The 13,307-nt window shown below is 37.6% G+C and overlaps 1 protein-coding gene across 3 annotated transcripts in view; it reads left to right on the top strand.

Annotated features, from left to right (window-relative positions):
* Positions 1–13,307, top strand: part of Vps13a (vacuolar protein sorting 13 homolog A) — a 226,617-nt gene that overhangs the window by 71,824 nt on the left and 141,486 nt on the right. For all 3 annotated transcript variants that reach the window (NM_001100975.2, XM_087563769.1, XM_087563773.1), the window contains exons 20-23: positions 5,907–6,043; positions 9,198–9,330; positions 10,446–10,563; positions 12,458–12,596. In NM_001100975.2, coding sequence (NP_001094445.2) covers positions 5,907–6,043; positions 9,198–9,330; positions 10,446–10,563; positions 12,458–12,596 — 527 coding nt within the window. The remainder of the gene's footprint in view (positions 1–5,906; positions 6,044–9,197; positions 9,331–10,445; positions 10,564–12,457; positions 12,597–13,307) is intronic.

Here is a 13,307-nt window from a genome sequence, read left to right as displayed (position 1 = left end):
ACAACCCTGAGATTCCACCTCACACCAGTCAGAATGGCTAAGATCAAAAACTCCTGCGACAGCAGATGCTGGCTGGGAGGATGTGGAGAAAGAGGAACACTCCTCCATTGTGGTAGGATTGCAGATTGTTACAGCCACTCTGGAAAGCAGTTGGAGGTTCCTCAGAAAATTGGATATTGAACTACCTGAGGACCCAGCTATACCTCTCTTGGGCATATACCCAAAAGATGTCCCAACATATAACAAAGACACGTGCTCCACTATGTTCATAGCAGCCTTATGTATAATAGCCGGAAGCTGGAAAGAACCCAGATGTCCTTGAACAGAGGAATGGATACAGAAATTGTGGTACATCTACACAATGGAATACTACTCAGCTATCAAAAACAATGACTTCATGAAATTTTCTTCTCTTTTCATTTTCTGGTCTGAGATCATTATTGTTTTCTTGGTGGAGGGTAATATCCTCCTCTGGTTGAAGTTTGAATTCTAGTGCCTTCTTTAGAGCTTGGTTTGAATAAAGGTACTGCTTTTTTTAAATCATGGAATATTTTTCTTTCTGCATTTGCTGTGACTGAATTTTTGCTGGATACAGTGGTCTGGGCACTTTGTGTAGCTTTACTTTGTCTTATTCTAATGGGTCTGCCTTCATATTTTACTTGGTCTTTTTCCCTTGAAGTTTTAATATTCTATCTTTGTTCTTTATGTTAAATGTTTTGATTATTGCATGTTCTGGAGAATTACTTTTGGTCATGTCTGTCTGGTGTTCTATATGCTTCTTGCATTTTGATTAGCACTTCCTTTTTTAGATTAGGAAAATTTTCTATGTTTTGTTAAAAGCTAGGTTTCTTCTCTTTCTTTATTCTTATTATTTGTACATTTGGTCTTTCATAGTGCTCTGGATTTTTGTTCCTGGAATTTTTTAGATTAAAAAAATTTTTTTGACCAATGTATCCATTTTTTTTTAACCTTGTCTTCTACCTGACTTCCATGTCTTGTGCTCTGTTGTTGATGCTTGCCTCTAAGGTTTTTTTGTTTGACCTCCTAAATGTTTCATCTCAGTCTGGGTTTTTATTAGTAATTCTATTTATACCACCATGTCTTGAATTTGATTTTGCTATTTCATTCCACAGTTTGTGCTTGCATAGACTTTGTTAAGGGATTTATCCATATCCTCTTTAACATCCTCAAACATATCTATGGTTGTTATTTTCAATTCTGTGTCTTATTCTTCAGTTACACTCCGTTTCTCAGGGTCTGCAGTGGTGGGGTTACTAGATTCTGATGGAGACATGTCTTGGCCATTGCTGTGGTTTGTACAACTGTCTTGGGAATCTGGGGTTGTGCTGGCATAGGTGATTAATGGTGTCGACATCTGCTTTTGTCTTCATTGGGTAGGTGTTCCATTCCTTGCTCTCTGCTGCCCTCTCTGGATCCTACGAATGTATGATGGTTGTGTGTTGCCTGGTAGAGGTGAGAGAGGATGCTTCCTCAGGTTGATGGGTGGTAGACAGGAATAGAGGTCTGCTAGTAGAAAAGCCTGAGGGGGCCTCAGGAAAGAACTAGTGGAAGTTGTTCATACCTTGAGCTAGGGTTCCCAGAGAACTGGAAGCGTGGTGGGAAGAGGGGATTCGGTAAATAGGTTGCATTAAGGCACAGATTATCTGTTGAGACAGGGATGAAGGCACTAGGTGGACCCTGGGTTTGAACCAAGAGGTAGAGTCTCCAGAGAATGGAGGAGGGTACTTGTAAGAAGGTTGATAATTGGCTGAGAGTGAGAGTAGTGTGACAGGAAGGATAGTGTAATTCTCTTATGTGAGTCTGCCAGATGTGGCCACTGTGAATGTCTGGCTGAGACCATTTCTGAGTATGGGTGGCTGACACAGAGTTGGGAGGAAGAGAGGAAAGCTGGATCCACAGCAAGGCTTAGAGGAGTCCTCAGGGAATGGGAGGGAGTAGAAAGGCCTGTGTAAGCAGTCTGCTGTGGACTGACGAGGAGCCTGGAGAAAGTTTAGCTGAGGACAGGAAAGAAAGTGGAAGTCACCTGCCAGATTCCATGTTAGGTACGGCTGATGTAATCCTTAGTTTTGATCAACTTTATAATTCTATACTTAAGACTCCATTCAGTAAACAGAAACTAAACAGTAATTGGAAAAAATTCTATTTGTATAATGAATTATTAAATAGAATGAGGATTGACTCATTCATCCAAAAAATAACTTTGAAAGTCGCAGGAAGAGTACTTAGAAAGAATGTTACTACTGAGATTTTGTTCACTAGGATAGTCCATCCTCCAAAAGACTGACTCCAGTTCTTATTGGAGAAGGCCGCAGATGTTACTTACGAAATGACTTTGTGGTTTTACATTGGCAGAATTTTTTGAAAATCTGTCCTCATGTATGGGAGAGGTGTTTTTGGGACAATGTCTCATTAAGAGTATTTTATCCAAAATGACCTGAGGAGGTTCAGAAGATGGGTAATGGACCTAGGGTGCTTTGGTCCTCCTGCCATGCCTGGCCTAAAAGCCTCACTGTTGCTGAGAGAATACACTGACCCAGGAAGTGATAACCTTCCTCCTATGGAGTGGAGTCTTTGTTCTCTCTTCAGTGCTACAGAAAAAAAATTAACATCCTCAGATTCACCTCCAAAAAGCAAGCAAGTGGGTGAATTTGAAGCCTAGCTCGGATAGAAATCTTTGACACACCCATTGAGACTGTGGGTTAGCCTGGTTTACTGCCAGAAGCAGGACTAGAGAATATCATCCTGAAGTGACATGAAGACCTTGTAGAGTTTGGTCAGGTCCACCAGCTAAAGGGTCTGTGAGGTAGTGGTCAACCTGGGAATATTCTAAGCTGGAAAATGATTGGGGGAAATGTGACTGTTTTGAGTCAGTTCTTCTATTATGTCCCAAATTTATTGGATGATTGTCAGAATTTATTGATCTATCAGTCTGCATTTAACCCTGGCCTTAGTTCACCATCTGTCACCATTTTAAGAACTTGTTATTCCAGTCTGCTTTATATATATTATTGGAAATGCTAAGACACTTTTGTTCCTTCTTTATTAAGCACCTAGAAAAAAAAAACCTTTAGAATTTTTTTAAAATGACAGTTTTTATATTTCTTTATATTTTCAGGAAAAACTTCCCCCAATATAGACTACTTATTCTATACATATACAAGTATATATTTTATATACAAGCATTTATTTTGAAGTATTTATCATCATCATCATCATTTTGAGACAAAGTCATACCTTGTAGCATAGGCTAACCTAAAAGTATCTTTTATTCTCAGTCAGTCTCCCAAATTCTGGAATTATAGAGATTCACCATCACATCTAGAAAATTACCAACTTAATTCTTTTTCTTTCACATACATATTAAACTAATCATTATTATTTTTGATACTGGGTATCTGTTTTTAAAGCTTTACTTTTCTCTGTTATTGTATATATAACATATTTATTAAAGGTCCTGACTAAATTCAAACATTCTTAATAAGTATTTTGTCTTAAAAGTTAAATATTCTGCGATTCCTTCATTTATGCATTTTCTACTTTAAACCTTCCTAATGATAAATTAACTTGGTGTTACAAAACATTAAATTATTTCTTTGGAAGATTTGCTGAATAACAGGTCTTACATGATAAATAAACACTCTTTTCAGTATTTTACTTTTATTGCAGTTGAGGTTGTAATGAAATTCTGGTTGTGCTGACTAATTTTGTGTTAACTTGACACTTACTAGAGACTTATCTAGCAAGAAGGAATCTTGATTGGGGAAAATGTGTCCATAAGATTGGCCTAGAGCCAAGTCTATGCGGTATTTTCTGGGTTGATGATATGTGTGGGAAGGCCCAGCTCATTGTGGATGGTGCCACCCCTGTGCAGGTGGTCCTGAGTGTTAAAGACAACTGAGCTAGCCATGAGGAGCAAGGCAGTAATTATGTATCTTCCATGACCTTTGCTTTGGTGTCTACCCTCACTTTTTTTCATGATATACTTTGATATGAAATAAATTCTTTCCTCAAGTTGCCTTTGATCTCTGTGTTTTACTATAGCAACTTAGAAAAAAATTAGATTAAATTAGTATGCTAATTTCTTTTTTTTTTTTTATTAACTTGAGTATTTCTTATATACATTTCAAGTGTTATTCCCTTTCCCGGTTTCCGGACAAACATCACCCTCCCCCCTCCCCTTCCTTATGGGTGTTCCCCTCCCAAACCTCCCCCCATTGCCACCCTCCCCGCATAGTCTAGTTCACTGGGGGTTCAGTCTTAGCAGGACCCAGGGCTTCCCCTTCCACTGGTGCTCTTACTAGGATATTCATTGCTACCTATGGGGACAGAGTCCAGGGTCAGTCCATGTATAGTCTTTAGGTAGTGGCTTAGTCCCTGAAAGCTCTGGTTGCTTGACATTGTTGTACTTTTGGGGTCTCGAGCACCTTCAAGCTCTTCCAGTTCTTTCTCTGATTCCTTCAACGGGGGACCTATTCTCAGTTCAGTGGTTTGCTGCTGGCATTCGCCTCTGTATTTGCTGTATTCTGGCTGTGTCTCTCAGGAGCGATCTACATCCGGCTCCTGTCGGTCTGCACTTCTTTGCTTCATCCATCTTGTCTAATTGGGTGGCTGTATATGTATGGGCCACCTGTGGGGCAGGCTCTGAATGGGTGTTCCTTCAGTCTCTGTTTTAATCTTTGTATGCTAATTTCTTATGTAGGAATGAATTAGTCAGAAGATGATGGCCTAAGTGGATGAAGTATTTCAGTAATAAGAGAGTTGGGTTTGTCGCCTTTTCTGGTTTCCATGTGATTTTTGTTGAAGATGAATTAATGAAAAAAAATTTTCTTTATTTTATCTGAATTAACTCTCTGGTTTTAAAACACTTTTTTTTTTTTTTTGGATGTAGATGTGGATCAGTTGATAAAACACTTGCTTCACACTCACGAGGACTTGTGTTGGGATCTCTAGATCCCAAGGGAGAAAGGTATCTAGCTCACAAAGACAGCACTCATAGAAAAAGCCAGCTGTGGTCATGGACCCCTGTAGTCACAGCAATAGTGAGATGAAGTGGGGAAGAAAGATGTCCCCCTGGAAATTAGAATAGCATACTGGGTCTTGTTAGAGACCCTGTCTCAAAAGTGGAAGTTGTCTGAGGACTAGCAGCAGAAATTGTCCTCTAATCTGTTCGGTACACATGCTATGTGTGTCCCCATCCTTGTGGCTCAGAGGTTCAGAGCACTGGATAATCTTCTAGAGGACTTGAATTCTGGCCCCAGAACTACTTTCAACTCTAGTTATAGGATATCCATCCAACGGTCTCTCTCTCTCTCTCTCTCTCTCTCTCTCTCTCTCTCTCTCTCTCTCTCTCTCGCCTCCATGGGGATCTGGAGGCATAGATTCACACAGACATATAAACATAAGTAAAAATAAAATAAGTTTTAAAACCCTCCCTCAGGCTCCATTTATTATTTGGGGCTGGTGCTTCAATTATGTTTTTTATTTAATTAGTTGTGTGTGTGTTGACCAGCAAAAGATGTAAATTTACACTCTTCTTTACTCTAGGGTATGTTTTGTTCATTTGTATTTTTTATTTTTGAAGAGTAAACCACTTAAATATCACTTTGAAATTTATCAGTACAATTCTCACTGTATAGCCTTGGATAGTTGAGAATTTAACTTGGATAGTTGTAGATTAGCCTGGCCACAAACTCACAGAGATCAGCTTTCCTCAGTCTCCCCAACCTAAAGGTATGTGCCGCTGCCACATGTGGCTTTTTCTAGGGCACTTTGAAATCAGTACTCGCTTTGTGTATTTTTAAATTGCATTATCAATTCATGTTTGTTGAATTTTTATAAAGGAAGTTGTGAAAAGTATTCATTGCAAAGATTTAATCCTTTTACAGGTTTGCTGTATATTATTGAAACACAGAAAGTTCTTGATCTCAGAATTAATGTAAAGGCTTCATATGTCATTGTCCCACAATATGGAAATTTTAGCCCTACATCAAATCTACTTCTCTTGGATCTTGGTCATTTAAAGGTATATACTAATAAATATTTAATTGATGATATGCCATGTATAATGTTCTTTTGTTTAAAATGTACTTTGATTTTATTTATTAAGATTAACTTATTTTTGTGTGTGAGTGTTTTTCTGCATGTATGTTGGAATACCACATGCATGCACTGCCCAGGGAGGTCAGAAGAGCGTCCCAGAGCTCCGGTGCTAGAGCTGCAGGCTGTTTGGAGCCGCCATGTGTGTGTTGGAAACTGAACCCAGGTTCTCTGCAAGAACCCCAAGTGCTCTTAACTCCTGAGCCATCTCTCCAGCCCTAGAATGTACACGTCTTAGATAGTTTGATTAGACTTATTGATGGTTAAATATAGAGCAGAGAAATAATCCTTATGGTTGGTGAATAAATTTCACTTCATCACATAGCTCATGTCATTTCTATATTTTCAAAATCAAACATTTTTGAGACGTGCAAGCCAGTGATAAGTGTAAGAATTATATTTATAGATTTGAAAGTCATTCTTAATGTTTTTTTTACTCTTTAATTTAAATCTTAAATGATTAAAAATGGGGGCAGTTCTGAAAGTAATTATTTTTCTGAAATTTTTACATATATACACATGACATTTTAATTGTTTATATAAAGTATTACCATCTTAATAATCTAAATAATTATAAGTTAAAAGATTCTTAATTTGCATCATTTTCTTTTTGTTTATATGAACATTTTCTTCCCAAAAGTTAAGTAGAAACATTTTTTTATATTTCTGCATCTGAATTGTTCAGTATAATACCCATTAGCATCATATAATTATTAAACTTAAAAAAGTTTATTAAAAATAAAAAATTCAACTTCTGTTGAGTGCTTACTATTCAGAGCTGCTGAGTGGCTACTGTGCTGAACAGTCCAGATGCAGAGTATTTCGATCATTCCCGTTCTGCAGCCTGTGGGAGAATACCTGCAGAAGTCTTCAGAAGGCTAGGCTGACTTCAGGCTGCCTAAGAAGTTTGTTCTTTCCCTGTTTTTTTTGTACATGGTAGTTAAGTAGACCAGGGGATATATATTTATATTATAAATATAAGAAGATATGCATAGCTAATTATTCATACTTGATTTTGATTATGAAATTATTTCAAGGGCATCTTAAGAATTTAAGGGTTATGAGTAATTTTGTGTTATTAGCTAATTTTTTTTGCCACTTTTAAAAAAATTTATTTAGTCTTACACTCCAGGTTTTATTTCCCTCCTGGTTCATCTACATCCCATATCTCCCCCCACCTAAGGATGTCCCCACCTCACCAGACTTCTAAACTTCCTGGGGCCTCCAGTCCCTTGAGGGTTAGGTACATCTTCTCTGACTGAACCAAGACCCGAGAGTTCTTTGCTGTATATGTGTTGGGGGCCTCATCTCAGCTGGTGTATGGTGCCTGGTTGGTGATTCAGTGTCTGAGAGATCTGGGGGGGGGTGGGGGGTGTTCAGGTTTAATTGAGACTGCTGGTCCTCCTACAGAGTCGCCCTCCTCAGCTTCCTCCAGCTTTTCCCTAATTCAACTAGAGGTGTCAGCAGCTTCTGTTCATTGATTGGGTGCAAAAAAATACATCTGACTCTTTCAGTTGCTTGTTGGGTCTTTTGGAGGGCAGTCATATTAGGTCCCTTTTTGTGAATGTCCCATAGCTTCAGTAATGGTGTCAGATCTTGGGGTCTCCCCCTTGAGCTGGATCCCCTTTTGGGCCTGTTGCTGGACCTTCTTTTCCTCAGGCTCTTCTTCATTTCCATCCCTGCATTTCTTTCAGACAGGAAGAATTATGGGTCAGAATTTTGACTGGAATAGCAACCCCATCCCTTACTTGATGCCCTGTCGTTCAGCTGGAGGTGGGTTCAATAAGTTCCCTCTCTCCACTGTAGGGCATTTCATCTAGAGTCCCCCACTTTGAGTCCTGAGAGTCTCTCACTTCCCAGGTCTTTGGTACATTCTAGAGAGTCCTCCCAACCTCCTTCCTCCCAAGGTTGTCTGTTTCCATTCTTTCTGCTGGCCCTCAGGGCTTCAGTCCTTTCCCCTACTCAATACCAGATCATGTTCCCCTCCCCCAACCTCACCCCCATTGTGGTTGCTTTCTTCTCCCTCCCAAGTGGGACTGAGGTGTTCTCACTTGGGCCCTTCAGCCTGTTGACCTTTTTGAGTTCTGTGGACTGTATCTTGGATATTCTGTACTTTTTTTTTTTTTGGCCATTTATTATTGAGAACATACCATGCATGTCCTTTTGAGTCTGAGTTACCTCACTCAGGATGATATTTTCTAGTTTCATCTATTTGCCTGCAAAGCTAGGATGTCCTCATTCTTAGTAGCTGAATAGTATTCCACTCTGTAAATGAATTAAATTTTCTGTGTCCATTCTTCTGTCGTGGGATATCTGGGTTATTTCCAGAGTCTGGCTATCACAAATAAGGCCTCTATGAACATAGTGCAGCTAATTTGCTTTACCTCTTACCTAAAATTCATTACCTTTCAGAATAGTCTTTTTTTAATTTTTTAAAAATTTGTTTTTAATTTACTTTTAAGTTTATGGATATTTTCCCTACATTGTATGTCTGTCTGTGCACTATGTAAGTGCCTGATTCTTGTGCTGGCCAGAAGAGGGCTTTGGGAGGGGTTGTGAGCTGCCACATGGGTACTAGGAATCAAACCCATGTCCTGTAGAAGAGCAGTTAGTGTATTAACCACTTAGTTGCCTGTCTATCCCTGATCTTTTTATTTTTATGTGTTTGTTTTTATGACAGGGTTTCACTGTGTAGTCCTGGTATTCTGGGACTTACAGTATAGACCAGGGTGGCCTTGAACTCACTGCCTGCCTCTACCCTCCTTAGTGAAGGTTTAAAGGCATATACAACTATGCCTGGTGAGATAATTTTTGACAGTATACTTCTCATGAGCGTAGGTAATAGAGTAAAAATGTATATTATGTATATGCATAGGTACAAATATATATGTAGATAAAGATACATATACAATGTGAATGTGTGTTATACCTATTTTTATTGCACGTCTCATGGACAATGATTTTTTTAATAGGTGTATCTCTCTGTGAATTTATCCTGTCCTATTAACTTTTTATATATCTAAACAGTAATTTAATTTCAAAGTACTTTACATAGTCTAACTATGAAAATTGACTTTAAGGTGACAAGTAAACGTCGATCAGGATTACCAGATGTGAAACCTAGTGGGGCCAGCCTTGAAGATATAATGCATAGGGCATATGACTCTTTTGATATTCAGCTTTCAAGCATACAGTTGCTTTACAGCAGAGTGGGTAAGTGCAAGAGATGCTCATGGTTGTTTTATACCAGTGATTAGTTGGGTTTTTTTGAGATACTCTGAAGATGTAAGTCTCTGTAAGTCATTGGAACTTACTTGTATTTGAGTTAAAATTGCCATTTAACATTGCCTAATGAATGAACATATAATTGATCGTGAAAGTGTGAAACCCTAAACACAGATCCAATATTTCAGAATAGTTATTTGCTAATATAGATGTATTATATGTATATTTGGTTGGCTGTGTAAATCTAGCTGAGTGATGTTTTATTTATAAGCCCATTACAGTGATTTTATTTAAATAAGAAAACAAAGATTGACTACTAGCTAAAAAATGATTAGTAACGTTTTCCTGGTCCCCTAGTCCATTTAGTTAAAATTTTATCTCTTATTTGGGAACTGGATCTTGCCCTTTTTAGCCTACACTACTGGTTAGTGAGTTCCAAAAATCTGTCCATTGCCACCTTCTTCATGCTGGGATTTCAAGAGTGCACCACCATCCTATCTTTTTTTAAGTGGGTACAGGGGACTGAACTCAAGTGCTCATCCTTGATGGGCAAGTACTTTACAAAACAAGTCATCCCGGCAGCCCAGCTACATTTACATCTAAAGCTGTGAATTAAGTATTAGCTCACGGGCATGTGACTGTTAACAGTACAGTGAATGTTTCAAGTCATATGTTTTGTAGTTCTCAGTGTGAATTTCAGGTTTAGTCTTAGCATTTTGACTATAGGAAAATTGCGAGTCTGTTTTTTAAAACGTAATGGCTATAAATCCCTGTGAGAAAGTGTAAACATTGCTTAGAGAAGTGCTAATTAACAATCTTAAATCAGTGGGAACATTTGTTAGTATTTATCAAACACACTTTATCCTGACCATTTTATTACCTCACAGGGGCATTATTTTGGTGGTAATATCTGGCTAGCATAGTGATTGTTAACACCGATATACAGTAGGTGTAACTAAAACCATGCTGCTTCTTACAGTGTGAAGCAAATGGGAAGAACAAGAGGGATGTAAAGACTTACTGACTTGTATGTCATTTGGACAGTCGTAGGTTATGTGTGTTACGAAATGTGCTGATAATAACCATGACTGTTTGTCTGTTAGGTGACAATTGGAAAGAAGCACGAAAGCTCAATGTATCCACGCAGCATATTTTGATACCTATGCACGTCAATATAGAACTCTCTAAAGCCATGGTGTTCATGGATATCAAGATGCCCAAGTATGTGTTCTGTTATCCATTTCATATACTTGTAGATTTTCTCAGTAAAGCTGTAAAGAAAGAAATGCTTTATTTAATTGACTTTCCTACATGGTATGCATATTACACCATCTGCCATTGACACTATTTTCAATGTATAGCTCAGTGATAGTAAGTTCACATTGTTATGGAGCCATCACCATCATCCATCTCAAGGATTTTATTTAGGGTTTTCCAGGTAATGTCCATAGTCCTTACCTAGTAACATTGCATTCTCCTCTGCCTTTTGCCCCTAGCTTCCAAACCCTCTTTACATTTTATCTTTATAATTTTTTGGTTTTAGGGACTGGGTAGCAGTGAAATCATATAATGTTTATCCTTCCTTATTTTTATTATCACTTTACAATGTATTCACTGTTCATCTGTGAAATGTATGAAGATTAATACTTTGCAGTCCTCTTGGATACAAAATTTTTATTGATCCATGCCTGGTTCTATCAATTCTTAAAAGTAGGGTGTTAAAGTTTACTACTATTGCTAAGAGTCTCTTTCTTCTTAGTGCTTTCAGTATTTCATTCAATTTTAAACCATAGTGTATAGGATTAATTACATACATTTAGGTTATTAGAAATAAAGGTATGGTTTTTTGAATGAATTCCAGTACATTTTTAGAGACCAATGTTTGACAACCAAAATGTATAATTAAAAAAAATCAATTTTAGGGAAAAGGTGGGAGTAAAAGCAATGAGTTAAAACAGTCTGTATGAAGGCCATACTTATAAAAATTTTTTACACGTGTGTACATGCATATTTGTTCATGTGTGCATGCACATATGTGTGGATGCCAGAGGTTGGCATCAATCTCCTGTCACTCTTGACCTTGTTTTTCGGTGCTGACTGTAAAGCACATTGACTGTCTAGACAGTCTGGGAGCACAGAGATGCGGCTATCTCCTTCCCTCCCATTCACGTGTCAAGACTGCACATGGTACCGCTATGTCCTTCTTTTAGTTGGTGCTGGGATATCTCACATCATAGACTCAGGTTGGCTGGCAGGCACTCTTCCAATGGAACCATTTTCGCAACCTCTCTTCATTTAAAAAATATTTATTTCTCGTGTCTGGAGTGGTGCGAGTGCTTGCCTGTGCAGGTACCACAGTGGGCATGTGAAAGTCAAAGGACAGCCTGATGGAGTCTTTTCTCACCTTCCACGTCTGGGTTCTGGGAATCAAACTCCGGTCACGGGGCAAGTGCCCCTTAAGGTTAAGTGCCTTTACCCGCTGAGCTCTCTCTGGGGCCCCAGCTCCTCTTTACTTGATTATTTTATCCATAAGCAAAGGAGATGGCAAGAGAGTTAAAAATAAAACAACTTAGATTTAGTTTTGAATTATGTCTCAGATGTAAATTCTCTTGCTGTTTGAACTTGCTTAAGGGTCCTTGAAGGAACCATGTACATATGGGAACTTAGGCGTAGAGTGAGAAATGGGTTGTGCTCCTCGCAGATACAAGTACGCATTGATAGCCTACATAAGCTGTAAGGACAGTCACATGAATAACTGGTAATTAATGTCTGTATTTGGAAATACTAGAGAGACAATAAATAAAATAATATTAAAAAATAACCCTCTGAAGAGTATTAAAGCTGATTCATTTAGGGTTTTTAAGGTAAGAGGTAAATTGTAGTGAGTTGTAGTTTTAAAATTGTGTTTTTAAATATTTGTTGAATTTAAGAGCTTCACTGTGCTCCTCTTTGTTTTTCTGCCTTGTTTCAGGAATGGGGTAGGTGCTAAGCATTTAATTCAGGAATTCCTGCTTGCCCAGCGCTGACTCATCTCCTCAGTCCCACTCTTTATTAATTAGTGTACTTAAACCAGAATGAGAGTTACTCTATAGTAATTCCTGTCTCTAAACAATAGATTCAAGATTTTTGGGAAGTTACCTCTTGTTTCATTGCGAATCTCGGATAAAAAACTGCAAGGCATTATGGAATTGTTGGAAAGCATTCCAAAACCTGAACCTGTAACTGATGTATCTGCCCCTGCCAGGTCATTCCAGGTATTGTCTCTTTCAGAATTAATGAAAGATTACATTGAAAAATAGATTTCAAAGTAGTAGTTGAAATAACCACAGGTGAAATTATTTATAGTTATTTAAATTTTCAGCGGAATTGTGTCTTTTAATGTCTTAGATTATTACATGTACATTAGATTATAGATTTATTACATAAATTGCTAACAGTGAAGCGGAGGAAAAATGTATAATTTTAAATTTTGGTGTGAATTTTCCAACTTTTCCCTTGATGATTAATTTATTAACAGTGAAGGAGTATCTTCTACTCTAACTAGTCTTGAGTGTTAGCCATTCTTAGTATTTTACTCTAGGAACATGTTGCCTTCTGCATTTGTATGCCTTTTAAAGAACATGTTTGCCTTAAACTAATAACTGCTTGAATTTTACTTATTTTAAACGGTTATTATTATGTGCATTATGTTTTTTTAAATTATGGAAATGTATTAGTCTTATGTAATTTTAAAATTTGATTTTTAGTGCATAATTTCATTTAGTTTTATTATGCATGAAGGTTTAATTTGTACATAGTCAAGTTATTTTCTCACACCTTTGACTTCATGACTGTATAGTATGTGTTTTTCTCTTTTCAAAATACTTTAAGAAAATATCTAAACTTACTTTTCTTTAATTTCCACCCCCTTGGATTATTCAAAAATCATTAAATTTTCTTCTACTCAAACAATTTACAATTTGGAA

This window comes from Rattus norvegicus, chromosome 1 (genome assembly GCF_021556685.1).
Source record: "Rattus norvegicus strain SHRSP/BbbUtx chromosome 1, alternate assembly SHRSP_T2T, whole genome shotgun sequence".
In the NCBI taxonomy this organism is placed as follows: domain Eukaryota; kingdom Metazoa; phylum Chordata; class Mammalia; order Rodentia; family Muridae; genus Rattus; species Rattus norvegicus.
The sequence above is the reverse complement of the archived record's forward strand: the minus strand, read 5'-3'. Positions and strand labels throughout refer to the sequence as shown.